A 15,725-nucleotide genomic window follows, 5' to 3' on the forward strand; every position below is an offset into this window, starting at 1 on the left:
GGGTCACACAGGCATTTGGTAAATGTTGGCCATGAACGTTACCACTGTTTTCTCGTGGTTCACCGTATCATGTTTATAGGTGATTTACTGTTTGCAGCACAGGGTCATTAACTTTGGTCAAGCCTATGACTTCCACCTAATGTCATAATGTCATATGGTGGCTTTCTTCTAGTAGACTGTATGCATTCCTGGTGGCAATTTTGAAACAAGAGACATTTTCCCATGCTGCACTTGCAAGTTGGGGTTCTTTGCAGCCATAATTAAAAAAAATCATTTCATCCAACCTCCTGAATTTTAATTTTTAAAACTTTTTTAATTCTTTAAAGAAGTAGGTTACAATTATTGTTTTACTTTAGATTTCAGATACACGAAATCACCCCAAAACTATGGTAGTGTATAGTGGCTTCTGTCATGTAAAACTTGAGTCAATAAAAGCATTTTACAACTGTGGCAGATTTGTTTACCATGAATATGTAGCGGAACAGTTATTGTTGTCCCACAAATAAAAATTTATGACATTTCATATTGGTGTGCATCATTAATGTGAAGTACTGTGCATAAAATGCCGTGGTTTATGTGCAGACAATGGTGTGGTGCAATCAGTTTTCAAAACAAACCCAACATTGAAACATGTCATGTTCTTAAACAAACACAAAAACACACACACACACACACACACACACACACACACACACACACACACACACACACACACACACACACACATTTGGCAGATGCAGTTTACCTGTAAAATCTTATTAAAAATAAGAAAGGGAAACAGAACTGAACCCACCTTCTCTGGTGTCAAACACTTCATATTTGTGCTGCTTATCAAATGGTGCAGGTATTCATGAAGATCTGTTAAGTTTGTATTCACAGATACCTGATGAACAAAGAGGAAGAATTTTAAGTTGAAATGACTTAATTTTGCTGACATAGAAAGATATTTAATCACAAATCTAACGCAATCTCTTTTTCTTTAAAAAAATATTACTAATTGCATCAATGCAATACTAAGTGCTAACATTTCTCAAAGAAGTCTCCTTACCATTAGAGGCATGCAAACTGCTCTATAAACAACCACGACACAACGTAGTACATGTCTTCACCAGAGTAGGTCCTATTGAACATTTGTATAACTAGATGTGAATGAGTAAGACATTCAAGGCAAAAGTCTTTAATGGCTTCAACTGATCCCTGGCAATTATGCAGTCATTAATTGTAAAATTCCACAATGATACAATCTACACTGCTCTGATGTTATAACAGGGAAAATATTTTTTAGAAAATCTGAACTTAAAATACGATGTAGTGACAGAGCTTCATGATAATGCCTTGATACCCCTCAAGAGAACCTGCATAGCATTTCTGAAAATGGTTGGTTTTGGTAAAATGACTTGCCACTGTCAGTTTAAGTGATCCCAAGTTTCATCACAAGTAGTACATCTTGCAAGGAAGCAATTAAGTCTGATGCAAAATGTCATAAAATTGCTTCACAAGTTTATGCATGCCACTCTTTCAACTTAAGAATCGGCAAATGTAGCACCCACTTGGCCTTACACTATTAAATTTCAATGCAGCGTGAATAATGTGGTATTTCAAGCTCACTTTAACTTAGTGTGGTTTCAGGTGCTGGAATGCTTTCTAGAAACTACTGTTTGGAGCATCAAATGGTGAAGGCAGATCAATTGAAAATGCCCTACTATATCCCAGCAGTTTAGTTTTGAGAAACTAGCACTACCAAACAAAATCTCCATTCGTCTATGAAGTTTAATAAGTTCAAAACAGACTGCTTTCAGAAACTGGACGACATTATAAAGTTATCAGTAGACATAAATCTCAGAGTAACTGTCTGTACAGTAGTAGCGATAATGAGAGCGCTTGTGCATCTCCACCCTCCTATCACCTACATTTCTAATAATGCCACTACCTTTAAAATACTGGGTAATATTCTGAAATTCTATTAGAAATTTATTGTGTTAATTTTACTTCCTGCCATAACATAATACTTTGTATTGCATGTGAAAGGTGACAGAGAAGGAAACATAATGCAATATCAACTTAAGTAATGCCATAACATCAATCTCACACGTACCTTATTTTCCCACTCAAATTCTGCCCACATCTGACGGAATTCAGTGTCATTGCAAGTGGCAGGAACTATGTAATCCATGATATCAATATGAATATCATTAAGTACAACAACATTGCGATCAGAAGCAGCTCCACTCACATCGTACACTGAAAATAACAATCACTAATAACATATTAGAAAAACTTTGGCTCCAGAGTGGAGTTATTTGAAATTTGCAAACTGGTTAAAAACTGGGCTCATATTCTATTCTATTCACAAAACTACAGAACATTTGCAAAATGCATACATACCTATGTTACCAAAAATTATTCCATTTTCGGTTGAAGCAACCTTAACATTAGCTTTTATGTTGCAGAAGTCATGAGGTGCAAGAACCACAGGCTGTGGTTTCTCGACAAGCTTCAAATCACCCATTGTTGCAAGTTCAAGAGTACAGTTTTGTAAAGTATCATCTGTAATGTATATAAACATTTATTAGAAACTGGTGACCCCAATATTCAACTGACAAAAATTAATGTATGTATTTTTGCCTGGTATTAAGATATGACATACAAACAAACCTGTCTGGTTTACAATAAGCACATCAAGCACAATGTCGTACTGGTTGACATGGACATATGCCTCCGCATAGACAGGGTCAGAAAACCCTGTGAGCTGAGTGACTTTACTGAGCCTGCTGCTGATGGCTAGGGTCTCTGGGCTGCTGCGAGAACCAGAGGGGCCACCTGCCACAGCCTGTGTCAGGCTCAACTCAAACACATTTTCTGCTCCTCCCAAATCTCCACGATGAGCTGACAATTGTACAAACGAGATTGGATCGTCTGCCTGCACTTTAGAGCCTGGCTTTTCCTTTGCCTGTATAAGAGTGAGATTAGGATTAATCTGAGAACAGAATGATTTGTATGACTTAATAATTACCAAATCATTATTTGTTGGGGTTGAGTTGTTTTGGGGGAAGAGACCAAACAGCAAGGTCATCGGTCTCATTGAATTAGGAAGGACAGGGAAGGAAGTTGGTTGTGCCCTTACAAAGGAACCGTCCCAGCATTTGCCTGGAGCGATTTTAGGGAAATCACAGAAAACCTAAATCAGGATGGTCGGACGTAGGATTGAACAGTCATCCTCCCGAATGTGAGTCCAGTGTGCTAATGATTATTTGTGATGATTTTGTTACTCACCAAGAGTAAATATACATAATCAGCAATATGAACACTCACAGTATCGATTCATGGCATAGGGTGTATAAATGAGGTTCTTGTAATTATATATATTAGTTTATTCACAGAGAACTCCCTTCATTCACAAAGAAAGCAGCTCATGTAAGAGAGCATCAAAAATTAGAGCAAAAAATGACACACATATGACAAATTAGTCCAAACAGTTAGAGAAACTGAAGTATTTACTACCAGTGTCGTATTTACTTTGCAAGTAGGAAGCATTTTCTTCTCTGAACATAATCTGTTTCAGGTTTCATATTTTTCACTTTCCTGCTTCTGACATTACACATACCTTTTGTGTAGATGCTTCTTCTTCAGCTTTTGCAGCAAGCATGTTTGATAAAGCTTTGCGGCAGTGTTCATTAAATATGCCTACAATGACAGGAGATTTGTCAGACAGCACTTTCAGACACAAAAACAATCGATCCGCATCATCATTGGTCATGGCTTTAGAAGGAAGACCTGAAAGTACATTCAAAATGAATTTAGTTATGTGCTTTGACAGGTTAGCAAAATCATCACAGAGTTAATTTGTTCATTATTATTTGTAATCATACAATATGGAAATCCATGTTGTATTGGCTGTTTTTCAAACAAAATCTCTACAGACTGACAGTCTAAGATGTGTGTCAGCTTTGTGTGATATTTAGAGATTACTGGAAAGACGACGATTAGGAAAATTATCAGAACACTGCAGTAGTACAAACTTTTAACTCTTCTGCTAATACAAGATTCTTTATCACAATTGTGATTCTTTGTGAATCAACTTTAATTTTATTAGGTCAACACAAATTATTTATTAACTTGACTGTAGAATCCACACATAACCACACAGATGCAGACAATAAGCTATGACATTACATAAATCTTTGATTAATGGAACCTAGCAGACCTTTGAATAATCTGCCAGTGACTGACAGGGAAACTTGACAGTGACATTGTAATACACATTGGTGACAAAGCCTTAGACAGGACTGAGCATTTCAATCTTGTAATTTTCTTTGCCTGATACAAGGGTCATTTCAAAAGTCCTGCACACTGCGTATGCATGACAGTTACGGTGCATTGTAACATGTCAAAATTAATTTTGAACAGTTTTGTGTCGTTACGTAAATAATGTGATCATCTCAAACCACTACGACAGCAGCAAAATGTCATAAAGCAGATAAAGGATGTAAAAATACGTTATTTCTTGTAACTAAAAAGTCAGTATGTGTGTGTGTATATTCTAGAAAAACCAGTATTGTAACCAGCTGTACAAGTGTTCACGCAGAAGTGGCAAAGACCATCTACGCGACGGTGGCAGACAGCAGCAACGTGTGCCGGAGATCATTCTGGGTGAGCTGGCTGCTACACAACAAAACGACAGCCACAAGAAATTATATATTGTTTTTTAAAGAATAACGGTAGTGCCCTATGTTTGTCTAGATTTAGGGTTCATCTACAGTTTTGTTGAAAGACAATACTGTGAAAAGGAAAGTTGCTACTCACCATATAGCAGAGATGCTGAGTCGCAGATAGGCACAACAAAAAGACTGCCACAAACAATAGCTTTTGGCCGGTAAGGCCTTCGTCAGAATTAGGGGGCAAACACACACAGACACATTCATGCAAACCCAACTCAAACACACATTACTGAAATCTCAGGCAATTGAGGTCACAGTGTGTGTATGTGTGTGCCGCTGTTGATACTTTGCTAGGAGAATTCGATATCGATTATCAATACAATTAGAGATTTTCTATGCATTTTTGTTAGAAGGGTTTCAGCAGCTTGTAATGAGTGGACTTAGATTAGATAATACAGTAATGATACTAGGGCACAATCAGTGGAACTGTTTGATGAATTTTATCTGAAAGTAGCTCCTTGTAATTTTGTTTTGTACTTGACCTGCGGTCAAGCAATCTTTGAATGATGGGCATAGTGTAGTATTTCTGGTACATTGTGTTAGTTTGAAGATTGGTATTTAAGTGTCATAGATACGACTGCAAATGAAAGTCTAACAAGGTCCAGTTTTATTGCCTGTGATAGTTTGTGGCACATGCCAAAGGATTTGGGTGTTGCTTACAGTTTGGAGAATTTGGGATAAGCACACTCTCAGGTGGTTGAGTGTTAGCTATTTGTGTAGATTTGTGGAGGATAGTGTTACTAGGAGGCAGTAACTTCTTGTACAGTGTGGAGTATTTAATAATCGAGTGTTGTTCTCAAGTTTTTCTTGATCGTAGGATCAACTACAGAAACAAATAGACCAAAAGTGAATTGCAATTACCAGTATAATTAGTCCGTACTCTTCGTTAATGACACAGTTATAGATATTCCCTTGCCCTAGCTGCACCAATTGAAGACGGAAAATCCAACTGCTATCATTATTCTAATAGTATGTGATGAGTTATCAAACAGGAACAGTTTCTGAAAAGGATTGTTGCGCTTGAAACATGGATACCAGATTCCGAACCAGAACTGAAGTCTCAGTTGTCACAATGGGAAAGTTCCAACCCTCCATACCTAACAAAATGCTGCCGCCAACAATCAAAAATGATGATTTTTGCGTATGACATGAGTGGAGTCATAGCTACAAATGAAGTGTCCAACAGACGCAGAATACAAGCTGTTTCTGCAAAATGTTTTGCACCTGAAAATTTGTCAAAGGAAGCCTGACACACTTGCAGCTAGTGCCCTCATGTTGCATGATAATGCAAAACTGCGTATTGTCCTATTTGTGAGAACAATGCTTGACAAATATGGATGGGAAATACTTGCCTTCATTGGCACAAGCTGAGGATGCTACTCCACCGCCAGATGATGAGCAACTGCAATCACTGCTCCAACAAACTTCCCAGCCACATGACTTGGTCTTAATCTGCAGCAACAGCAACTGGCTCCTCTCAGTTCCCAGCTCTATCAATAGGTGGCAGTGTGTCACTACAGGCGTTATACAAATTCCAGTAGGGGATATTTACTGCCACCTCAGCCAATTGTACCCTTGTGAATTTGCTACCCACATTGTTCATAATTTCTTCCAGCATTGGGATTGGCATTGCCACCAACTTCACATCTCACATTAGCTTATGGCATGGCAGAACCCGCTTCTACAACCCCTATAGCACAATACCACAAATCATATATTTCACCTACCCTGCAGGTGTCAGGCTAATACCAACCAAGAAGTTGCTAGCATATTTGGGCAGATGGTCGCTGCATTTCTGTCTGCCATGGAAGTGAAGCCACCTACTGCAGAACTAATGAACTGCTTACACTGTCATCTTCTCAAGGGTCTCTGATGAGGCACTATCAGGTTGCACACACCACTGTTACCTGCTGAGCTTCTAGGTGCCTTACAACTGATGCCAATGAAGCTGTTCAGTTAGTTCTGATTGAACCATTCAAAAATGGCTCTGAGCACTATGGGACTTAACTTCTGAGGTCATCAGTCCCCTAGAACTCAGAACTACTTAAACCTAACTAACCTAAGGGCATCACACACACCCATGCCCGAGGGAGGGTTCAAGCCTGCGACCATAGCGGCCGCGCAGTTCCAGACTGTAGCACCTAGAACCGCTCGGCCACTCCGGCCGGCTTGAACCATTCCATCAACTACTTGGGAGCCCAACGAAGGAAAAGAACAGCGACAACATGTCACCATTTCTAGTCAAGTTCTCTGTTTTCTTTGCACTACCACGTGCTTGCTTGTGTGAACACTTGTATAAAATTAGTAGCACAAAAAGGTACCATATTTAGTTGAATCAAGAATGGTAAAAATGTATTATTTCCTACAGATCATTTTTATTTTTATAATAAAGTATTTGCAACAGTCAACTGGAAAAGAACACAGGTTCAGGAAAAGGAAAGGGCCCATTTTAGTACTGCTTATTGTCATGGTCTACTCACCAGATTTTCCAAGATGCAACACAGAAGCCATAATAAGCATGGCTTCTGCAGTAAACCTGTTTTGTCGACGGATATCTGGTACAGCTGTGCAATAACGCAGTGCTAGTTTCGCTAAGGTTGTTCCCAAAGCTGCTCCAATAAAGAAGTCACCTTCCATTAAATACTGACGAAGGGGAGGTCTTGCTTCACCTTTCTTTGCCACGCTAATGAGAGAAATTGCTTTCTTTGTAATGAAGGCACATTTATTAAAGCATATAACTTTATGTGGATTATTATAGCCATTTTATGTTATTAAAGTATAAAAATAATAGTTACAAAAATGTCTCTTTGATAATTTCCAAGTGTACATAATGGAAAGAAAGGGAGATTACAATTTATCTCACTGACCCTGTATTCATTATAGATAAAGCAGCTGCTCATCTGGGTTACAATGGGAAGCCAATGAAGTGAAAAATTGCTACATTAACAATAAAAAATGGTAGGCTTAACGATTGGAGGCTGGGGTAATGAGGATGGATAGGGGAGAGGGGCAGTTAAGGGGGATGAGATGAGTTGGAGGGATGGGAGGGGCAGAGAAGAGGGGGGAGGGAGAGAGAGGGAGAGGGGGGGAGAGAGAGAGAGAGAGGGAGAGGGGGGGGGAGAGAGAGAGAGAGGGAGGGAGGGAGGGAGGGAGGGAGGGAGGGAGGGAGGGAGGGAGGGAGGGAGAGAGAGAGAGAGAGAGAGAGAGAGTTGATTTTGAAATGGTATAGGGGAGGGGAGGTGGAGTTGATAAACTGATTCAGGGTGCCCAGTTTATTCTATTAAGAGAATCCCCTGAGGTTTCCAGGTTTAAAAATGTTCAAATGTGTGTGAAATCTTATGGGACTTAACTGCTAAGGTCATCAGTCCCTAAGCTTACACACTACTTAACCTAAATTATCCTAAGGACAAACACACACACCCATGCCCGAGGGAGGACTCGAACCTCCCCCGGGACCAGCCACACAGTCCATGATTGGAGCGCCTACGACTGCTCGGCTAATCCCGCGCGGCGTTTCCAGGTTTAAATTTCTGATTTGTTCAAATACATTTTGTGCATATTTACTCAACAACTTGTAAGTGATTATTATCAGTTCAACCATGATGGAATATATATATATATATATATATATATATATATTAAACTGAAGACTTTTTCTTTGTTTGATAAATAATGTTCAGTGATAAAATTTGTAGAAAAGTTAAACGATAAAATTGAATGTTTTATTATAAATTTCATTTCCACTAAAAAAAAAACTCAAACTAGGTATAATGCCATCATGGACATGGTGACATTCAATGACTGATCATGCTTTCACAATGTACAAGATAACATAAACAGGTAAGTACAGCGCAACTACAGTCTCGACAAAAAAATTAAATAGCCTATTTTATTTCTGTGTGTAAGGAATGTACACAATGTATGTTAAAAGTTATACTGCGTATCAGTTGCTAGTACAGAAGGGGAAAACGGAGGGGGGGGGGGGGGGGGGGTGAGGGGAGGAGAGGTTATCACTCATACTACAAGGTAATTTTTGTTTATGCTGGGACAAACCCATATCAATTGTTGCACAATGAGGAGGTGGTTGTCAGTAAAACTAGAAACATGATTTGATTGACGAACATATTCATTGCACCAAGATTGGTATTAAATGACATATTTCACAGAAGACTGATAGGAAAAATTATAAGTAATAAGGGAAACTGTGTGTGTGTGTGTGTGTGTGTGTGTGTGTGTGTGTGTGTGTGTGGGTGGGGGGGGGGGGGGGGGGGGGGGGGTAAAATTTACTAAAGAAATGAAAAATAAAAACATCATAAAAAGATATATTTAGAATGATAGATAATAGCAAGTGCACATTTTTTATGCACATAAAAATTAACCTTCATTCTAAGAGAAAAAATAAAATCATTGGTCAACATCAAAAATGATATAAAAACACTATGGAGTAGACAATACGTTCAGAATGTACTGTACATCTTACTGCAGAGTCTACAAAAATACAACAAGCAAAGATATTATTATACAATAATAAATTAGTAAAGGAATCTAACAACAAAATGAAAGGCATTTGAAGTGTTGTAAACATGAAACAAATAACAAGCCAAACAATAAAAAGAAAACTTTAAACTGGACCTAAATTATATTTTTAATGACTAACTTAGTAAAATAGTTGAGGACCTAAAAAAAAACACTTTCTTTACAAACATCTTCATGACAAACCAGGAAAGGCTTTTTGATGTCTTAGGTCACTACCAATCCATTGAGATTCATCACTTTCATCGTCATTGCCTGGACTCACTATGCACATAAAATATTTACTTTTCCAACAACTCTGTCAGGAAACTGCATGGAGGTCATCGAGACCCCATATTCTTCCCTAAATTTTGATCCTCCCCATCTTTTCAAAATAAGTTGTACACAGTCTGTCAGCTAAATATACTACTAATCATTCAAACACTGACTTCATCCTGAAATCCTCCAGAAATCTCAGGCCACCATGGCTTAATCACACCTGAATACATGCTAGAGAAAGAAGAGAAATTCATTTTTTCCTAAAATCCACAGTACCATGTTGGATTAGGATCTAGAACTTAACTGCTATACCAAGGGAAATTCTCCCTTAACCCCTTAACCTATGATTTAAGTTCCAACAGGTTTTAGCATATGCTTCAGTAATGATTCGGCTATTTCAGTCTCATAATCAATGTAACTCTGAATTTTCATGTCATTTATTTTGTTGTGTAAAATGCATGAACTGAGTAGATCAATATTGAACAGAAAGATAATTTTTCAGTGTCCTTTCACATGTCTTCTCTTGATTGGGAAGCTTGTTAGTATTTGGTCTTGTTGATCAGTTCCAATCATTCCCTTACTGTACTCAACAACACAACCCGATTTCAAAGTACAATTAGACCCTTGTGTAATGATCCCTACTGTTTCATCTTTTGTCATAATAATTTGAACATCTTGGTTATCTTTCCATTTTACAGGAATTATTCGATTACAGCTCCTCATTCTGTATCCCCCCTTTTAATTTTACTTTACAGAAATCTTTTGGCATATTCTTTCTATTCGCATTTACATTTCACACTTGTTTCATAACTGTGCAATAGCATCTTAAATAGTTTTGGTGAAAAGTACTAATTATCTAGGTACAAAGTGTGTCCTCTGTGTAACATCGACTGTGATGGCTCTTTGACAACACTTTCAGAGGCACTACCATCAGAATTTATCTTTTTATGGCCTGTATATATTTTAAAGCCATAGCAATAAACTGAATCTGACTCACATAATTTGTAAAACTTAATACCAAACTGTGTCCTTTTTGATGGATTTCACGAGATTTCATGAGATATTCATCAATAGTAATATCCTGTTTTGCTGTAATATCCTGTTTCGCTGTATATGTTACTTTAAATTTTTGATTAAAATACTTGGTCACAGGTCCTATTTCGCTCAATTTGCCTGTATTAGCAACCAGATCATTATTTGTGAAGTGCAAACATCTTGTACTTTGCAAATATCTTTTTAACGGCACTGTTTTTCTAAACATTGGCATTTCCGTAACAGCCCTCTATTATCAGTTCAGCTGAATTCTTGGTTTTATTCCTTTGCAACATTATTATGAACAATGAAAAATATCTTTCAATTTCATTTCACTCAACAGGAAACCAATTGTTACTGATTCTTTGTATTTTCTTTGGGTTGGTTCATATTTGTTCTGTGCACTGGTTAGTCTTGCTTATAATGTTCTCACAGAACATGTTATCAAATATTATATCAAATATATCTCGTTCTCTTTTATTTACTCCTACCAGATGTAAGGTTGCCTCTTCTATGCCAGGGGTCATTGTATAGTTCCAGATTTTTGGACTACATGTTTCTTTCCAAATCCAGGGCTCCAAAAGTTGAGTCTTGAGAATCTTTGTCAGCAGTATCATCCTCAACAACTAAATGGTTGCATTTTTGTCACACAGGGTGTGTGAAGTCACTACTGTCACTGTTGGTAGCAGAAGTATCAATGTAATGCTCATTTTATATTCACAACATTTAAGTTTTGAAAACATTTTCCGGAGATAAATCTTAAAGATTAAAGAACATGCAAATGTGACCAATAATAACATGTAATTGAGTGTTATACAGTGAGATAGTAAAATCTATCACAAGACTGGCTTGTGCTGTGTGTGGTGGGGCATATCTCAAGTCACTACTGTCGTACCACAGGTCAGGCTCATAATAATCACATCTGGCCCAAATACCAGACCATGAATCTCACACATGGTTATAGGTTTTGGAGTTAATTTATGCCTTGTACTGAAATGGACACTACAAAAGAGTTGCAACTAGTTCGTGATATTTCCCATCACATGAGGGAGTTAGTTTGCACCTGAATACAGCAAAGAAATGCACAGCCAGAGCTCACATGTCCAAATGAGCTGTCAGGGAAAATTATAATAGGGCATGGTGCTAACAATGTTCAGTTCAGTTAATATCTTTTTTCTGCTGTATGGGCTGGTGGCAGAAAGGGTTGGTGGCAGAAAGGGTTGGTAGAAGAAAGTGCTAAGCCGCAAGGTCACTCCATGAGTTAGCGTGAGTTACATGTTTGGTTAAATTAAAAAACAATAACATAAATACAATAAGCCAAACAAATTATAAAGCTGGGGGGTGCAGCAACATGGGTATCATGTTTTTCACCTCTCCATTAGAGGGTACTACATTTTTCTTTCAGTGCCTCTCTCAGCAATCTCAAGTTATGGAAGTAACTGAATATTTAATGACTATGAAAAATACTGAATTACTGAGGAATGGTGAGATGCGTTTGACATTTGCTAAATATGCGGACAGTGCGATTAGAATAGATTAATTAATTATTCATTCATAGATCCATAAAAGAGGGAATCCTCCTGGGTGTGGAACATATCAGATAAACACATTACTAAAATGCAATTAGAAAAACTTGAGTTTCATTAATTTTAATGATCCTCAGTGAATAAACAGTAAAATTATGTGCATGAATTAAATTTAAGCTTCTAATATTTACAAGTTTAATACTTACATCTGCTTTCATTAAATCCATAATTCAGACATTTGCTAGTTTCTTGGCTATTACAACCAAGTATTGTCAAAAATGAAAGTAAATTATTCATTTCGGTGATCCTCACTTAAGGACAGTCAGATTATGTACAAGATTCAAAATTAAACTTCCACTATTTACAGACTTAAGACTTACATCTGCTTTCCCCACATCCATCATTCACACAGTAAGTTACTTGGCTGTTACAAACAAGTATTGTCAAAAATTAAAGTATAATAAATTTTCATTAAAATGGTCTACTGCCCTATGATTGTGGCACCATACACAATCATTAACCTGGCTCCAGGGAGGTAGGGTGCCCTTCCCTATTCCTCCAATGGGGTAATTCCTGTCTGGCGCGTCCACTTCGCGGGGGTGGGCATCCTACACTTCAGTAGGCCGGAGTGCTAGGATGGCCGAGTTCATGCAGGGACCCAATCCCGTGGGGTATAACACGAAACCCATGCCCAGGGTTATGGGTGAAGACCTTAATGGCAGCGACGGCGGAGAAGAAAGACTTCGGAACGGCGTAGCTGGCAACCCTCCTTTCTGGGGATTAAATGAGAAGGGAACCACTGCCTTGTGGTGGAGGAGAAACTCCAAAGGCTAAGGGAGACAACCCCAACAGAAAATCCTTCCTTGCATTAGGCCTAGCAAGCCAGTAGGAAAGTCTTCATATATTGCTTTCAAAACACAGACGAGCCTCGGAACGAACCACTCAGGATTTGACCCCACTGCTTCTTCAAGTACTGGTGCAAATGATGGGAGACCTGATGATATTCATCAGTACAAGAAGATGAAACCAACAGGACTAAAAAATAACCTAAATATTGGCACCCTTAATATATTAACCCTCAATGGAAAAATGGAAGAAATGACAGATGTACTGACAGAGAGGAAGTTGGATATATTGGGATTAAGCGAAACAAAGTGGAAGGGAAAAGATGAGAAGAATTTGAGAGGAGGAGGAAAACTGTACTGGAGTGGGAATAACAGGTCTGGAAGAAATAGTGTGGCAGTGATGGTGAATAAGAATGTACAAAGCTGTATTGAAAATGTGAGATATATATCAGACAGGATCATAATCTTAAACCTGAGATTCCAAAAAGAAACACTAAAAGTAATCCAGATTTATGCACTTCAAGTGGGATGTAGCGAAGAAGAGAAGATGGACTTTGAAAATGTGTTAGAAAACCATATAGAGAGTGCTAATATAGTGATGGGAGATTTTAATGCACAGGTAGGCAAAGACAGAAAGGGATTTGAGCAGGTATTGGGATGTTTTGGATACGGAGGCAGAAATGAAGAAGGGGAAAGACTCCTGGATTTGTGTCAGAGGAATGGAATGAAAATAGCAAACAGCTGGTTTATGAAGAGAGAAAGTCACGTTATCACCAGATACAGTTGGGATGGAAGAACGAAGAGTGTAATTGATTATATTTTAGTAGATAGGGAATGGGGAGAGAAAGTAACAAATGTGAAGGTAATTCCATGTGTGAGTGCAGATGGAGACCATAGATTACTGGTGGGACAATGGAAAATGAATCAGTGTGTGAAAAATAGAAAACAGAAGAAAGTGATGAGGATACGGGATTGGAAATTGAAGGAGAGTGAATGTGCTGAGAAGTACAGAGAATTAATAACACAAAAATTTCCAAAAGAAGTTTTCTGTGATGTAGAAAAAGAATGGAGTTTATTCAAAGACACTTTAGTCGAAGCAGCACAAAAAGTATGTGGCAGAACATCTGGAAAGGAAAAAATAAGACAGACAAGTTGGTGGGATGATACCACAATCCAAGCAGTTAGAAGAAAAAATGGAGCATGGAGAAAATGGTGGAAAACTAAAAAAGACGAAGACCATAAAAGATATATAGAGGAAAAGAAGAAGTGCAAAGAAATAGTGGAAACAGGAAAGAAAAAGGCATGGGAAGAGTTTGAAAAACTTGAAGATGTGAAGAGCAATAAGAAAATGTTCTATAAAATGATGAAAAATAAAAGGAAGGCTTCTGAAGTACCAGTAAAGATGGAAACAGAGGACGGTACCATTATTGAAGATCCAGGGAATATAAAAGATCTCTGGAAAGAACATTTTAAGAAGCTGTTAAACGCCGAGGAGCAGGTACATGAGGAAACAACAAATAATGGAGAAATTGAGAGAAGTTGGGAAGCAGAATTAGGACAAATTACACAGGAAGAAATGGAAAAAGCTGTGAAGAAGATGAATGGGGGGAAAGCCCCAGGACCTGATGAAGTATCAGTGGACATGATAAGAGCAGCAGGTCCAGTGGGAATGGCTGTATAGAGTACTATCAAGCGTGTGGAGAAATAGTAAAATACTTGACGACTGGAGAACAGGAGACATTGTTCCCATCTTCAAGAAAGGCAATAAAAGACTTTGTAAAAACTACAGAGGAATAACCCTCATGAGTCATACAGCCAAGATTTTTGAAAGAATTTTACTAAACCGAATAAGTGAAAAGATAGAAAAGGAGCTGAGTGAAGAACAGCATGGGTTTAGGAAAGGAAGGAGCACAATCGACCTGATATTTTCTATCCGTCAACTGATGGAAAAAAGTTGGGAGTATAACAAAAGGGTGATAATGGTTTTTGTAGACATAGAAAAGGCATATGACTCAGTTGACAGGGAAAGACTCTGGGAAGAACTGAAGAAGATAGATATAGAAGATGGATACATTAATGTTATAAAGACAATGTACAGAGGCCACAATTGTAGAATTAGAACAGCATTGGGGAACTCTGAATACTTCGAAATAAGACAAGGACTTAAGCAAGGAAGTATTCTATCTCCTGCACTTTTTAATGTTGTGATGGAGGGAATGAATAGGGCAGTTAAAGATATAGTAAAAGAAAAAGACAAAAACATGATTTTTGCAGATGATATGGTAATATGGGGTGATAAAGAGGTAGATGTACAGTTACAGCTTGATGCGTGGAAGGAAATAATGAAAAGGTATGGATTAAAAATAAATAAAGATAAGAGTGAAGTAATGGTATTTGGAAGAGAGAAAGGAATCAATGGAAATTTTACCTTGAATGGAGAACCCCTCAAAGTGGTAGAAAGTTTCACTTATTTAGGGAGTGAAATATCTAGGGATGGAAGAACAACTAACGAAATTAATAGGAGGTTACAGAAGGGAGGCAATTTCTACCAAACAATAAAACATCTGATTTGGAATAATGAAGTTTCAGAAAGAGCAAAACTACTGATGTATAAGAATTATTACTTCCCTATTGTCACCTATGGTGGAGAAACATGGGCAATGAAAGAAAGGGACTGGAGCAGACTGCAAGCAGGGGAAATGAAATTTCTCAGAGCAGTTAAGGGAAAAACAAGAATGGACAGAGTAAGGAATGTAGATATTAGAAAGGACCTCAAACAAGAAAGTATGAGAAAAGAAATAGAAAGAAAGGGA

The 15,725-nt window shown here is 37.9% G+C and overlaps 1 protein-coding gene across 1 annotated transcript in view; it reads right to left on the reverse strand.

Moving 5' to 3' along the window:
* The window catches only part of LOC124622200 (coatomer subunit beta), a 110,629-nt gene that overhangs the window by 17,495 nt on the left and 77,409 nt on the right, over positions 1-15,725 (reverse strand). Inside the window, exons 12-17 of the mRNA XM_047147850.1 lie at positions 7,199-7,401; positions 3,605-3,774; positions 2,656-2,950; positions 2,386-2,547; positions 2,096-2,241; positions 794-883 (exon numbers count right to left, since the gene is read on the reverse strand). Of these exons, the coding sequence (XP_047003806.1) occupies positions 794-883; positions 2,096-2,241; positions 2,386-2,547; positions 2,656-2,950; positions 3,605-3,774; positions 7,199-7,401 (1,066 nt within the window). The remainder of the gene's footprint in view (positions 1-793; positions 884-2,095; positions 2,242-2,385; positions 2,548-2,655; positions 2,951-3,604; positions 3,775-7,198; positions 7,402-15,725) is intronic.

The sequence above is a fragment of the Schistocerca americana genome, chromosome 7 (assembly GCF_021461395.2).
Source record: "Schistocerca americana isolate TAMUIC-IGC-003095 chromosome 7, iqSchAmer2.1, whole genome shotgun sequence".
NCBI lineage: Eukaryota > Metazoa > Arthropoda > Insecta > Orthoptera > Acrididae > Schistocerca > Schistocerca americana.